Source organism: Caretta caretta, chromosome 13, assembly GCF_965140235.1.
Source record: "Caretta caretta isolate rCarCar2 chromosome 13, rCarCar1.hap1, whole genome shotgun sequence".
Lineage (NCBI taxonomy): Eukaryota > Metazoa > Chordata > Testudines > Cheloniidae > Caretta > Caretta caretta.
In genome coordinates, this window is record NC_134218.1 from 34,098,362 (window position 1) to 34,111,182 (window position 12,821).

The 12,821-nt window shown below is 42.5% G+C and overlaps 1 protein-coding gene across 1 annotated transcript; it reads left to right on the top strand.

The window, feature by feature from the left end:
* Positions 1-4,891: 4,891 nt before the first annotated feature.
* Positions 4,892-5,836, top strand: LOC125622499 (olfactory receptor 10A7-like). Its single transcript, XM_048820593.1, has one exon. The coding sequence runs from the start codon at positions 4,892-4,894 to the stop codon at positions 5,834-5,836; it is 945 nt and encodes a 314-aa protein (XP_048676550.1).
* Positions 5,837-12,821: the final 6,985 nt, after the last annotated feature.

A 12,821-nucleotide genomic window follows, 5' to 3' on the forward strand; every position in this document is an offset into this window, starting at 1 on the left:
TTTTAAAACAGCAAACTGTCTACACGCAGAGCTGGCTTCCCATTTTTTCTTGGAAAGCTCACAATAGAAGTTAATGAAGTTGCAATCATCACAGAACAAAATTTTGATTAGCAAAAGGGGCACGTTAACTCAAAGACCATTTCAAACTTTTTACAGCTTTTGCCATTGCTGAGTGTGACAAAGTGTGACCACTGTGACAGGGTCAGGCCAGATGGCTACAAGAGAGTGGTCTAAGGTAGATACATTAGTTCTAGGTTAAGCAGGTCCCTTTTCCCTGAGTAAGATAACAGGGACTATTCCAGAACACTCAGGAACTTTCGCGAACTAATTAAGTCAGGCAGGCTAATTAGGACACGTAGCCAATTGCGAAGCTGCTAGAATTAATTAGGCTAATCAGGACACCTGGTTTAAAAAGGCTATCACTCCAGTTAGTGAGGTGTGCGTGTAAGGAGCTGGGAGTGAGCGGACATGCTGCTGGAGGACTGAGTACAAGTGTTAACAGACATCAGGAGGAAGGTCCTGTAGTGAGGACAAAGAAGGTGTTGGGAGGAGGCCATGGGGAAGTAGCCCAGGGAGTTGTAGCTGTCGCAGAGCTGTTCCAGGAGGCACTCTAGACAGCTGCAGTCCACAGGGCCCTGGGCTGGAACCTGGGGTAGAGGGCAGGCCTGGGTTCCCCCCAAACCTCACAACTCCGGACCCAACACAGGAGGTTCCACCAGAGGGGAAGGTCTCTGAGCTGTTCTCCAATCCATATGGTGGATCAGCAGAAACTGCGGGGATTGTTCTTACTCTTTTTTTCCCATGCTGGCCAGTGATGAGGTTATCTGAGTGAACGGCAGATTTGAGGCATGAAGGTGGCCAAACTGAGGGTTACTGTGAATCTCTGAGGTGAGCAAAATCCGCCAATAAGTGCAGGACCCACCAAAGTAGACGAGGAACTTTGTCACACCATATATGCCTGTATTAATTGCGTTCTCAGAATTGTATCCCCAGATAATTTTGACTTTCTCACTACAAATGTCTTCCATGCTTTTCTCATGTCCAGGCTGGAACGCTGCAGAGATCTCTTCAGATTTCATCATGGAGAAGTTTTCCCTCCCCTAAGGCACAACAGTATGCAGGATTGTTGATAGAGTTTTGCCCTAGGTTCTTCTACAATATATACTATAGACCAGGGGTTCCCAGAACATGGGCTGCTGCCCAAAGGTGGTCTGCCGGTGAAACTGCATTCTCCAGTCAAGCTCTTGGGAAATTTTTAACTCCACATGACTCATGTAATTTAAGTAAAAGCTATATAAATGTAATGTTTTGAGCTGCATATGTTGGATAGAGTATAGAAAAAAAACCAAGCTGCAATAGGTCAAGTTTAATTCTTGTGAGTACAACGGTGCATTCACTGCAAGGTAACCTTAGCAATGTAAACACAGTCTGCCATTTACAACTGTATTTCAGTATTTCAATCTGACATGGATCAATTTATTTTTTGAAAATGAGAAGGGTGCACTGGTGGAGAAGATAATGAAAGTCCCAGACCATCTACAGCTACACGAAATGAGCCAGCCAAAAAAACAAAGAAAGTGGTAAGAAAATATGATGACACATACTGGAAGTTTGGATTCTCCTTTGCCAGATTGGATGAGTACCCATTGCCTCAGTGTGTTTAATATAACTGTTATTTTATATTTGTGTTTACAATATTTAATTCTTTTCTAATTAGTAGCGAGTAGGATTGGGTCTTAACTTACATAGCACAGAAATTCAGATTTTACACTAAAAAAAATTGAAAACACAATATAGTGTTCAAATTCGGACAACTATTTTGTTTTAAAATCAACAAATAATAACACAATGTGTTTTTTTTAACAATTTTGTGAACAGTGTTGTGTTGCTTATTGTTCAGTTTTATACAAAATTGTGTTCTCCCTGTTTGACCAGCACGTTTTGCTCTCAACATTTTTTAATGTGTCATTTTCGTAGAAGAGTTTGGTTTCAAAGCACTGGAAACTGGGTTTTTTAGTGCAAATTCCTATCATTTCAATTGTTTACATTAAAATGCAAAGGAAACATGTATATTGTTCACTTACAGTGTTATAGTTATATGTATGTTATAATTAAAATTAATAATTTTCCTCAAAAAGTATTAACAGTTGGCCGCAGTGTCTATTGCAGTTGCACCAGTGTGTCTCAGGGAAAAAATGTGTGGGAATCGCTGCACTAGACTGTAAATTTCACCTTCCAGGCATAACGCCATAGCTTCAATCTCTGGACATCCAAGGAAGAGGATTCATAGGAGCATTGAGGTTGATAGTCTATTGCCTTGCACCTTGCACAGTATTCTATTCTATTCTATTCTATTCTACTAACTGTTACAGATGGGTCTATTCTATTGTATGTTAAACTAGCACAGATTGGTCTGCTCTATTCTATTTATTCTATTCTAATTAGAATAGGTGGGTACATTCTACTCTATTAACTAGAGCAGAAGGGTCTATTGCATTCTAGAACACAACGGTCTGTTCTATTCTATTTTATTCTAAAACAGGTTCTCTTCTAGTCTAAATGAGAACACATGGGTCTATTCTATTCTATTCTATTCATTTTGATTCTAGTCTAAACAAGAACAGACGGATCTAGTCTAATCTAGTCTAGTCCTATTCTATTTCTTCCTTCACATTGGTAACTTGGCACCTGTGCAAGGAGAGTGTAAATAATACATGATCATTCAAGCTATCTTGAGCTTATTTTGCACAGTTGGAAAGGACTCCACAGGGTGCATGGTGATGCTAAATCAGGTCCACATGTCTCTACTGATCCATTTTATTCTCTTGAACTTCCTGTCTCCTTCTCTCTTCTTGTCCTCTCCTTCACCTCTCTCTCTCTCTGTTCTTCCTACCATCACCCTTCATGGCCTTAGGACCGAGTCCTGACCTGTTACCTGCAAAGGGTGTTTTCCACTGAGTTCAAAGGGAGCAAGAAGGGGACCTAGAACATGACCCAGCAAAAAGGAACACAGGGGATGTGTGCCTGGCCCCACTAGAGTCAATGAATAAACTGCCAATTAGTGGGAGCAGAATTAGACCAGCACAGGCTGCTGTTGACAATCCCACCAGGCTCAAGAGGAGCCAGACAACTCCACTGGGGCAGATGGGGGAACAAGGCAGCTCTTCCCTGAGAGCTCCTGACCAAAGCTTCCACAGAAACCTCCGCTGGGGAAGAAGGGACTATGAGCTGAACCCAGCTTGGCTGAAGGTTCAGTTGCTCCCTGTTTTTCCCCCTTTGCTATCTCAAGTTGGACTGTGAGACTGTGGAGGGAAACGGGTGGTAGGAAATGGCCCAGGGAAGCCATCTTGAGGCACACACTGGTGCCTGACACAGGGCCCGGGGTCAGATCCCGGTGGAGTGTGAAAGCCCAAGCTCCCCTACCAACCCCCTTGGCTTATAGAGACATAAACCTCATTCCACCCCTCCCTGGAGTAAAGAGAAGATAGAGATGCTGAAAGCTTCATGACCATGATGAGCCCCCTACAGGAGCCAGGAGATTGACTGATCATCCTTCTCTGTTGTAAGGACGCAGGTCCCTCTAACCTTCATTGGGCACTGCTGTCCTGAAAGAGGGGTTGAGCTAAAATGGTGACCCAGCCCGAGGGCCAAGTAGCCATCCACTGAAAGGTGGGCTGTCTACTTACTGGAGGTGTTGCCAATGGGAGGCAGCAGAGACCATGAGGTGGAAATCAAGGTGGTCACTGACCTACCCACTAGGTGACCCCACTGGTAAGCCCCACCTCCCATCACAGCATGAAATGTATTTGTGAAAATTCTCATTTACGTGACAAGTCATTTTTAGATCAGACAATAAGGTAAGGAGAGCTAGATTAGTAGACAAAGACAACTTGCTTATGATCCATTGTGTATGCCCTGTTTCAAAGGCAGGTAGAGAATTTCATATGGAGACATTGTCGCAACTATGATATATAACTACAAGGAGACACACAGAATTGGGTATGGAAATTAAAGCATTGCTTATTTACTGAGAGAAATTCCAGCAGAGGTACTAAACCATTAGCCTAGAGAATATTTAAAGAGAAAATGTATTTCTCTGATGGAGCTCAATGATTCTGAAAGCAGTATTACAGTTTAGTTCTTTTCATCCGTTAATTAACTGAGTTACACCTCTGGGGAAGCACATCCCATGAGGATGCCAAAGATGCCTTAAAAACAGAAGCATTTAAAGACATACACATTCATAGATTTGTACTACCACGGTGATAAGCACTGTCTACAAAACTATATGGAATCGAATAGAATTGAAAAGCTCCCCGGAATATGGTAAGAAGAGAGCTCTTGATTTGGAAGGTATGTTAGATACTCTTTTGCCTGAGGTTTCTCAATGATCTTAAAAATACCCTCTTGTTAAATTTTCTTGTTAAATTTTCAATAGATCATCATTCTTGGCTTCCTGATTCTGTATTTCCTAGTTTTACCTCCAGCCTTGGGGGCAAATTACAAATTTCATATAATAGCATTAGCTTTCCCACAGCAATTAAATTTGTTACATAAATAAAGTTAAAAAGCCAATGAATTGGAAAGGAAGGGAGAAAAAATTACTTACATAAACACAGACATATGCTCTATCTATCTATATTTAGATCTGACTACGCTAATCTATCTTAACCCTTGTTTTTCTGTTTCCATGCACATCCATCTCTTTATCTCTCTAGATCTTAGTATGTTGACTTACCCATTTTAACCCTTGATTTTAACATTATCTAATCTAATCTATCTATCTACATACACCCCCATCTCTCTCTGCTGTTCTGTGCCTTTTCTAAGTTACTTATCCCATCCTGTATTTGTTAATTTACAGATGAACTCTACCACACATTGTGAGGAGATGGCACAGGGAAACAGCACTGCGGTGAATGAGTTCATTATCTTGGGATTTTCCAGTAGCCTGCTAGGGCAGGTGCTGCTTTTCCTGATGTATTCTGCTATCTACACTCTCACCCTGCTGGGAAACAGTCTCATTGTTCTCATCACACTAGCTGACCCTGCCCTCCACATCCCCATGTATTTCTTCATGGGGAACTTGTCCTTCCTGGAGATCTGCTACAGCTCAGTCACCCTGCCCAAGATGATGGTCATCTCCCTCACTGGAGATAACACCATCTCATTCATTGGTTGTGCAGCTCAGATGTATTTTTTCCTTCTCCTGGGCTCTGCTGAGTGCTATCTCCTGGCTGCCATGGCCTATGACCGCTATGTGGCCATATGCCACCCTCTGCATTATGTGGCCATCATGGAGAGGAGGTCTTGCGCCTGGCTTGTGGCCGGCTCCTGGCTGAGTGGGATTCCTGTCTCCTTCATCCAAACCACCTTGGTTTTCACCTCCCCGTTCTGTGGCCCCAACAAAATCGACCATTTCTTCTGTGATGTGGCACCCGTGCTGCGGCTGGTCTGCGCCGACACATCACGCAACGAGATGTCCAACATCATGGTCACTGTGGTCTTCCTTGCCACCCCTTTCACCCTCATCCTAACCTCCTACACCTGCATCATTGCCACCGTCCTGAAAATGTCCTCCCCGGGGAGCAGGCACAAAGCCTTCTCCACCTGTTCCTCGCACCTGGTGGTGGTGATGCTCTTTTATGGCTCCGGCATGGTCATGTATCTGCGTCCCAGATCTAGCCATGAGCCGGAGAATGACAAGCTGCTGTCCCTCTTCTATACCGTTGTCACCCCCATGCTGAACCCCGTCATCTACAGCCTGAGGAACGAGGAGGTGAAGGGGGCACTGTGGAGGAGGGTGGCTGGGAAGAGGTTGTCCCCATTACAATAAGGGTTTTGCCTCAGGCTGATTTAGGACCCAATCCTGAAGCCACCTAAGTCAATCACAGTGTTCCCCTTGAGAGCAACTGCATTTCACATGCCCAGTCTAAGACAGAGAGGAAGGATAATCTGGTGGTTTGGAGGAACTATAATGCAATGGTTCTCACCCAATCCTGAGATTAAAAAAAAAAGAGATTAATCTCCTTGCTCCACTTAAAACTTCCAGGGTGAGTCACTTATGACAAGAATTTCAGATGCATCCAACTAATTTAGGAGTATAAATCCTTTTTAATAAAGTCATGTAGGGCCAGATTTTCAAAGGCATTTAGGTATCTAAAGATGCAGACAAAAACAACAGGGAGTCCAGTGGCACTTTGAAGACTAACAGATTTATTTGGGCATAAGCTTTCATGGGTAAAAAACCCACTTCTTCAGATGCAGATCGTTTCCTAGTAAGCTTTTCACAAGTGCTGAAGCAGATTAAGCAACCATGGCCAGATTTTTAAAGATGATTAGGCACCTAGTGGGATTTTTAAAAGCACCAGGGAATTTAACATCCTTTTAAATCAGTGGGCTTTAGGCACCAGTCTACATCTTTAGGCACATGAATGCCCTTTAAAACCTGACCTCTAACTCTCTTTGATTTCCGCTGGAGATAGGCACTTTAGAAATTCTTACTAGGTGCCAATCTAGATTATTAGATGCCTAAATTCCTACAAAAATCTGGCTGTGTGTGTGTCAGTCCCCTTTAGTGCAATGGGGACTGACCCAGAGAGGATGAGGATAAAAAACACTTCCTGACCTCACAGGGCTTTTTAATAATAATAATAATTATTATTATTATTAATCCCTGTCAGTGTGAATGAGCAGCTGAGGAACACACTAGGAGTGCAAGACATCATGATCCATGACCTCCGGCAGACAGCACTTCGAGGCACTTGAGAATTATAAGGAAACTCAGCGGAGAATGACTGCATTTCAGCATCTAAAATGCAAGAACTCCTGACTATCCAAACCTATGGTCTGGACTTATTGGTGACTTTTGGGGGTACGTTGCAGACAGTAGCTTTCCCTTATTTATTCTTAAAGATCTTTTATATTATGAAGGCTATTTATAAACAAACAAACAAACACCCCCAGCATTTAACATTGAGGGAAAATAATCAGAATAATAATTGTAGCACCCATGAAGAAGTATGCATGTGTTTAAATTTAGTAATGAGAAGTCAATGGGTAAGTCTTTCCTGAATCCTACACATAGATAGATAGATAGATAGATAGATAGATAGATAGATAACCATGGAGAGAGAAAAGGAGGACTTGTGGCACCTTAGAGACTAACAAATTTATTTGAGCATAAGCTTTCGTGAGCTACAGCTCACTTCATTGGATGCATTCAGTGGAAAATAAAGTGGGGAGATTTTATATACACAGAGAACATGAAACAATGGGTGTTACCATACACACTGTAACAAGAGTGATCAGGTAAGGTGTGCTATTACCAGCAGAAGAACGGGGGTGGGGGGGTGGGGAGAACCTTTTGCAGTGATAATCAAGGTGGGCCATTTCCAGCAGTTGACAAGAATGTCTGACGAACGGGGGCGGGGGAGAGTTAACATGGGAAAATAGTTTTACTTTGTGTAATGACACATCCACTTCCAGTCTCTATTCAAGCCTAAGTTAACTGTATCCAGTTTGAAAATTAATTCCAATTCAGCAGTCTCTCATTGGAGTCGGGTTTTGAAGTTTTTTTGTTGAAGAATTGCCACTTTTAGGTCTGTAATCGAGTGACCAAAGAGATTGGAGTGTTCTCTGACTGGTTTTTGAATGTTATAATTCTTATGTCTGATTTGTGTCCATTTATTCTTTTAAGTAGAGACTGTCCAGTCTGGCCAATGTACATGGCAGAGGGGCATTGCTGGCACATGATGGCATATATCACATTGGTAGATGTGCAGGTGAACGAGCCTCTGATAGTGTGGCTGATGTGATTAGACCCTATGATGGTGTCCCCTGAATAGATCTGTGGACACAGTTGGCAACGGGATTTGTTGCAAGGATAGGTTCCTGGGTGAGTGGTTCTGTTGTGTGGTTTGTGGTTGCTGGTGAGTATTTGCTTCAGGTTGGGGGGGCTGTCTGTAAGCAAGGACTGGCCTGTTTCCCAAGATCTGTGAGAGTGATGGGTCATCCTTCAGGATAGGCTGGAGATCCTTGATGATGCGTTGGAGAGGTTTTAGTTGGGGGCTGAAGGTGATGGCTAGTGACGTTCTGTTACTTTCTTTGTTGGGCCTGTCCTGTAGAAGGTAACTTCTGGGTAGTCTTCTGGCTCTGTCAATCTGTTTCTTCACTTCAGCAGGTGGGTATTGTAGTTGTAAGAATGCTTGATAGAGATCTTGTAGGTGTTTGTCTCTGTCTGAGGGGTTGGAGCAAATGCGGTTGTATTGTAGAGCTTGGCTGTATACAATGGATTGTGTGGTGTGATCTGGATGAAAGCTGGAGGCATGTAGGTAAGCATAGCGGTCAGTAAGTTTCCGGTATAGGGTGGTGTTTATGTGACCATTGCTTATTAACACACTATTAGTGTCAAAAACCAGTCGGAGAACACTTCAATCTCTTTGGTCCCTCCATTACAGACCTAAAAGTGGCAATTCTTCAACAAAAAAACTTCAGAAACAGATTCCAACGAGAGACTGCTGAATTGGAATTAATTTGCAAACTGGATACAATTAACTTAGGCTTGAATAAAGATTGGGAGTGGATGTGTCATTACACAAAGTAAAACTATTTCCCCATCTTTATTCCCCCCCGCCCCACTGTTCCTCACACATTCTTCTCAACTGCTGGAAATGGCCCACCTTGATTACCACTACAAAAGGTCCATCCCCCTGCCCCCCCCCTCCCCCCCCCCCGTTCTCCTGCTGGTAATAGCTCATGTCATAAATATAAAGGGAAGGGTAAACACCTTTAAAATCCCTCCTGGCCAGAGGAAAAATCCTCTCACCTGTAAAGGGTTAAGAAGCTAGGATAACCTCGCTGGCACCTGACCAAAATGACCAATGAGGAGACAAGATACTTTCAAAAGCTGGGGGGAGGGAAAAACAAAGGGTCTGTCTGTGTGATGCTTTTGCCGGGGACAGAACAAGAATGGGGTCTTAGAATTTAGTAAGTAATCTAGCTAGATATGTGTTAGATTATGATTTCTTTAAATGGCTGATAAATTAAGCTGTGCTGAATAGAATGGATATTCCTGTCTATGTGTCTTTTTGTAACTTAAGCTTTTGCCTAGAGGGATTCTCTGTGTTTTGAATCTAATTACCCTGTAAGGTATTTACCATCCTGATTTTACAGAGGTGATTCTTTTTTACTTTTTACTTCCATTAAAATCCTTCTTTTCAGAAACTGAATGCTTTTTCATTGTTCTTAAGATCCAAGGGTTTGGGTCTGTGGTCACCTATGCAAATTGGTGAGGATTTTTACCAAACCTTCCCCAGGAAGTGGGGTGCAAGGGTTGGGAGGATTTTGGGGGGAAAGACATTTCCAAACAATGCTTTCCTAATAACTAAACCCAGATAAATGTTTGGTGGTGGCAGTGGAAGTGGAAGGGCAAAGGGTAAAATAGTTTGTACCTTGGAGAAGTTTTAACCTAAGCTGGTAAAAGTAAGCTTAGGAGGTTTTCATGCAGGTCCCCACATCTGTACCCTAGAGTTCAGAGTGGGGAAGGAACCTTGACAGCTCACCTTACCTGATCACTCTTGTTACAGTATGTATGGTAATACCCATTGTTTCATATTCTCTGTGTATATAAAATCTCCCCATTGTATTTTCCACTACATCGTCCAATGAAGTGAGCTGTAGCTCATGAAAGTTTATGCTCAAATAAATTTGTTTGTCTCTAAGGTGCCACAAGTCCTCCTTTTCTTTTTGCGGATACAGACTAACACGGCTGCTACTCTGAAACCTGTCAGAGAGAGAGAGAGAGAGAGAGAGAGAGAGAGAGATGGACGTCAAAAGTGCCCACATGACTTGCAAGCTTAACTCACATTGATTTTCTATGTGGCCTAGATTCATAGATTTTTAAGCCCAGAAGGGATCATTAGATCATCTATTCTGACCTCCTGTATAACAGGGACCATTAAATTTCACCCACTTGCCCCTGTTTTGAGTCTAATAACATACGTTTGCCTATGTCCTATCCTCCAGGAAGGCATCCAGTCTGAATCTGAAGACATAAAGAGAAAGTGACTCCACCTCTTCCCTTGGTAGTTTGTTCTGATAGTTAATCATCATCGCTGTTAACAAATGTGGCTAATTTTTAATTGAATTTGTTGTGTTTGAGCTTCTTGCCCTTGGATCTTGGTGTTCCGAGGTTAGCTCCTAAGCCACTTAAGCAATTTAGGAAAAAATTACACACAATGAATAAAAGTGTAATAAACCCAGGTTGCTCGTGGGAACATCTGTGGTCAAATATTTATTGACATTTTTTGGTGAGTAATTTTGAATAATGAGTGCACATTGGGGAACAGTGTGTGGTTCTTCATGGAAAATTTGGGAAAAGTCACTGTGTGCATCACTTGCTCTAAACTATTCGGCCATCTCTATAGATGTTAGCCTTCTTTGACCTTGAAATGAAGTTTGCAGCAGTTTTGTTAACCATTTTGTGCTTTAACTTACGATGAACGATCGGATTACTGTGGAACATATTGGGGGCTATTCTAGTTCTGAGGCCAGAAAGTGAAAATGATGAGCAACATTATAGCTCATTTATATAATATTCAGTGTGCAGAAGGAAGCATCGTTGCCAAGTGTTATCATCTCACACAGCACTAGAAAACGGATTTGGAAATTAACAGGCAATAGAAACTCACCATCAGGAATAATAGGTCAGATTCTAAGGTCAGTTAAACTTGTGCAAATCTGGAGGAACATCATCAGCTTCAGCAACATTACTCTGTGTTTACCATTGGTGTAAATAAGATTGGAATATTGCCCGATATCTCTTGCTCGCAGCTGGGCACAAATTTCCTTTCTTATTTCCTTCCTGTTACACACTAGAAAAACCCCCACAGATTAATCTTGCAGACACACGTGTCTGTCGGGCAGCTGTAATACTGTGATTCTGCACAGGGTATATTTCTGTCTTAGAGCAGTCTCTTGGAATTTAGAAAATATGAAAAAGTGGCCCTGTTTTCAACCCCACTCAGTGGTAATGACCTCAAAATAAGGAAACTTTTCCGTAAACTGGGGTTTTGTTTTTTTTCCATTTCTGACCAATATTCGCCCATGTGGAATTCACAAAGACATTACGTTTATTGATTAAATAATTCTGTGGAATGGCTTCCCTTTTCCCTGGTATGAGTTAATAGCCCATGGAGAAGGGCAATCCTGACTGCTACTCTTGGATCCAGATTCTCTCCATTTTGATTTATTGTACACAAATTAGCTTGGATGGTCTGAATTCTCTTGAAAGCCATAAATATACTGAGAGCTTTCCTCAGGGCCTCCTGGTTCTCTTTGTTTCTCAGGCTGTAGATGAGGGGATTGACCAGGGGAGTCAGCACCATGTACAGGAGAGAGAACATTTTGTTCAGGTCTCTCAGTAACACGTACACAATAGTGATGGTCCAACAGAAAATTGTCACCACGATGAGGTGAGAGGAGCAAGTGGAGACGACCTTTTGCCTTCCAGCAGTGAAAGGGATTCACAAGATGGCAAACATAATACATACTTAGGATGTCAGCATACATAGAAACGGGGGCAGGGTGAATATAAAGGACAGGGTGTAAGCTGAAAATTCCACAAGGTGTGTGTCACTGCAGGAAATGTTCGGCAATGGGTTGCAATCACACACACACTCACAAAAGGTCAATTTCATTGGGGCCGCAGAAAGTTAATTGTAACATCATTCCCATGACTATGGAACTAGCCAGTAACCCGCTTACCCAAGACCCAGCTGCTAGCTGGAGGCAGAACCTGCCATGAATAATTATTGTATAATGCAGGGGTTTGCACATTGCTAAATAACGACCATCAGACATCACTGCTAGGAGATAACATTCTGTAGCTGCTAAGCAGCCAAAGATATACTATTGTGTGATGCAGGCATAGAAAGAAATGGTTCTCCCCCAGTCAGAGACTGGCCAGTACCCTGGGCAGGATGGCGGAGGAGCAGCAGGTCTCCAAGAAGGACAAGTTCCCCAGGAAGAAGTACATGGTGTTGTGAAGGTGCTTATGAGCCACAACTAGCACCAGGATGAGGCTGTTCCCAGCCCTGCTTGTTATGCAGATCACTAGAAACAGCAGGAAGAAAGGGGTCTGCAGCTCCAGGGTATTCCTGAATCCCAGGAGGATGAATCCTGTGACAGATGTTTGATTTCCCCCTTTTGCATCTGTCATGGGTTTTGTTTAGGGGAAAACCAAACAAATTCTGAAGTATAATTTGGAAAACACAGAGTTAAATATTCATACATTGACATCATTTTATTCCACGTGTCCTTTTGGGTATTCGGAAAGGGCTGTCTAGAAAAGATCAGGTCTTTCGACTGAACTTTATATTTTTGGAGAATGTTTTAAGCTCTATTTGAGATAAAATCTGAACAATGCACAATAGGCTAAATTTGACAGGAATAGCAAAATTCTTCGCATGGAGGGAAAAAAACCAAAACCACAGTATAAAGCTTGCATCACCATCATCTTTTGCCTACATACTTTCCCCTTATTCATTCCAAGAGTGCCCTACCATAGAGCAGGCACATTTCAGTGAAGGCTACCAAATAGGATCTGGACTGAAACCTTCTTCCTAAAGATCTAAGCTTGGCTTCACCGTTCCCCTACCATTGGTGCTGATAGGCACACGCTCAAGAATTCTTTGTGGGCAGGATCTACAGACAGACACACACCATCACAAATGACACTACATTAAAAACAGAGCTATGCCACTGGCATTCAAGGCCTGATTCACAACTGCCTTGTATATAGGGCTGCTTGAAATGTTTTC

Excerpts from the sequence above, each read along its gene's own strand:
- LOC125622499 (XM_048820593.1), top strand. The coding sequence starts at position 4,892 with ATGGCACAGGGAAACAGCACTGCGGTGAATGAGTTCATTATCTTGGGA.